The sequence below is a fragment of the Aspergillus piperis genome (assembly GCF_003184755.1).
Source record: "Aspergillus piperis CBS 112811 unplaced genomic scaffold BO85scaffold_24, whole genome shotgun sequence".
NCBI classification, from domain to species: domain Eukaryota; kingdom Fungi; phylum Ascomycota; class Eurotiomycetes; order Eurotiales; family Aspergillaceae; genus Aspergillus; species Aspergillus piperis.
Genome location: NW_020291614.1, coordinates 484468 through 487126, shown reverse-complemented (window position 1 = coordinate 487126; position 2659 = coordinate 484468). Strand labels below are relative to the sequence as shown.

The 2659-nt window shown below is 51.6% G+C and overlaps 1 protein-coding gene across 1 annotated transcript; it reads left to right on the top strand.

The window, feature by feature from the left end:
• The first annotated feature begins 1459 nt into the window (after positions 1-1459).
• On the top strand, positions 1460-2219 carry BO85DRAFT_504787 (uncharacterized protein). Its single transcript, XM_025664310.1, has 2 exons — positions 1460-1583; positions 1650-2219. Exons 1-2 carry the CDS (start codon positions 1467-1469, stop codon positions 2178-2180), a joined length of 648 nt encoding a protein of 215 aa, XP_025511358.1. The 5' UTR covers positions 1460-1466; the 3' UTR covers positions 2181-2219.
• Positions 2220-2659: the final 440 nt, after the last annotated feature.

Genomic DNA, 2659 nt, shown 5'->3' with positions numbered 1-2659 from the left:
GAGAATCCACATTGTGCAGACGTTCAACAACCATGTTTCGCTCAATCTCGTTGGCAATCTGCGGGGCCTTGGGCAGCGTCAGGGCTTGGCTAGGACCGGGCGACCGGCGGTAGTTCACTGGACTGACGGGACCGGTCATCGAGGGATACGGCGAAAGCGCATTCGGCGTCGAGTTTCCAGACATGGGCAGCGAGTTCACCAGGGAGTGCAGCGAGGGAGCAAGCGCATCACCCACAGCGCCGTGTCGGTCCATAACCGAGGGCAGCGTATGCGATTCCGAGCCACTGTCTTGAGACACGAATGGCGATCCCATCGTGTGCTTCGTGTCCGCAGGGGAAACCAAGGTGTCCCAAGGCATCTGCGGCAAGGTCGCGTTGCCCGACATGTACGACACAGGAGGCTCTAGTAAAGGACCGCGTCCAGGGGAAAAGGAGCGATCCGATTCAGCACGTTCATTGGCTTGACCAGTAGCGGCGGCTGCGGCCTTATGTTGGAAATCTGTCATCAACATGGCTGCAGTTTCAAGATCAACCATACCATCACTGCTGGCCTCTATTTGTTCGAGAGTAGCAGGATCAATTGTGATCGAGGGCTTGGACGGGGCGGGTGCGGGGGAAGTCTTTTGAACACCCGCGCCACCACGTCGCCGGCCCTCGGAAACTAGCGGTATCCCACCGTCCTTTGCGTGAACGGTACGGTCATGACGAAGGAGTAAATCACGACGGACGAAAGTACTCCGGCACTTCAGACACTTGAACGGCCTCTCCTTGGTATCTATGAAGCAACGAAGGTTAGTATTATGCCCTAAGACTAAACGACGCGAAACAGAGCCGTAGCACAGTAACTAGCCTGTCTGCACAAAGACAGTACACCTAGCCCCGCGCACAGGAAAAGAAGACCATATAGAAAAGAGACCACTCTACTTACGCGAACGTTCGTGTCTGCTGCGATGTTCGCTTCTGCTAAAGGCGCGATTACAAAATTGGCACTTGTATTTCTTCTCTGGGGCTGATGTCTTCTTGGCTGGCGAGTTGGTCGCCTGGGGAGGTGCAGTGGGAGCCATTGCTGAGAATACTGCAGCGAATATACAACCACGGCTGAATCCTAATAGAACAGCGACAAAATCGAAGACTGCGCTATCGTCCCTTTCGTGATTTCACACCGGTTCTGTAGGCGGGTAGACGACAGGAATTCGGTTTGGTGCCTGATCATTCCTTGTGTGGGGGAATACTGGAGGGCAGTGTTGAATTGGGAGAAGGGGGGTCCAGCCACAGGCGGACTAGGAGGGGAGAATAGTGTGATAGCGGGTGGTTGTAGTAGTGGTGGTGGTGATTGTGTGGTGGAGGCAGTCTTTAATAAGAAGCCGGGGAGGGGAAGTACCAAAGGATGGGAAAGACAGAACGGGAAAGACAAACAAGAGGGAAAAGGAAAAGAAAAGAGAAAAAAGGAAGAGAGCAAGATGTTGAATGCTGACCCAGGAAAGAAGAGGAGAGAGAAAGAGGAGGAGGGGGAAGAAGGAAGGAGGAAGACGTTTGAGAGAAGAGGGAAGAGGGAGGAGGAGGAAAGGAAGAGAAAAAGAATGGGTAAGAGGAGGGGGGGGATGTTGAATGGATGAGGAGAAAGTAGTTTGTGAGTCGCGGGAGAGAGAGTCTGGGAAAAAAAGGCCTGGTCGAAAGGAAGGGAGCGAGGGGGGGGGGAAGGGAAAGACTGCGCAAAGAGGGAAAAGTGGTGTGGGTGTAGAGAGAAGCGCGCCAGGACGTGGGCACAAGCCGATGGGCGATTCGGGCGATCGCTGGATCGCGACAGTGAGGCGGTCGTGTCCAGCGGCGGTGTTGGCGATTTGGGCGACGAGCGGCGCAGCGACAACAGGGAAGTGGGAGGCGGGAAAGAGGGGCTCCCTCGGCGGGACTGACGGAGGGGGAAAACAAGCGAACAGGCCAGTCCCCGGATTCGAACACGCACTGGGGCCCATAATGCCACTGTCTTCATTCCCCGACAGCCAATGGATGTGCCCGTTGCCCATTCTGACTAACGGCGTGCCCGGGCTAAACGGAACCTGGTTAGGACACGTCCACCTTTCCTTCGGTGACCCATATTTCGAAAAGAGACAAAAAAAGTTCCAGGAAATAAGCAAAAATGAAAATGAAAATGCAACAAAATTCAAAACAAAATGGATCTAAATGCAAAATGATGAATAATGATATAATAGGAATTAAATAAAATAAATCAAAAAGGTATACAAACTAGACTATCTACACAGCTAAAAGAACAGACAACAAAACAAAGCAGTAGCCCAGCCCACCGCAGCCCACATGGGCCGTACAGTAGTAAGTAGACTTCCAACCCGTCAACCCGGTTCAGCCGGGGGGGCCTCCTTCGACTGGCTGAAATCGACCGTTTGTTAGAGGTCTTGGGTTGATGTGAGGGAGAATCTTATCCACTCTCCATTTTCCATTTTGCACCCACCATTACTGCTACTGGAAAAGGCAAAAATGGAAAATGGAAAATGTGAGAAGAAAAAAAATGAAAAAATAAAATAAAATAAAATCGAAAAGAAACACAATGATCTCAATATCCGAGAAAATAATCCGAGCAGAAAAAAAGAAAATTTACTCTTCATATGCACAACATTGGGCAGCATCCTACATGTTTCCCCTGG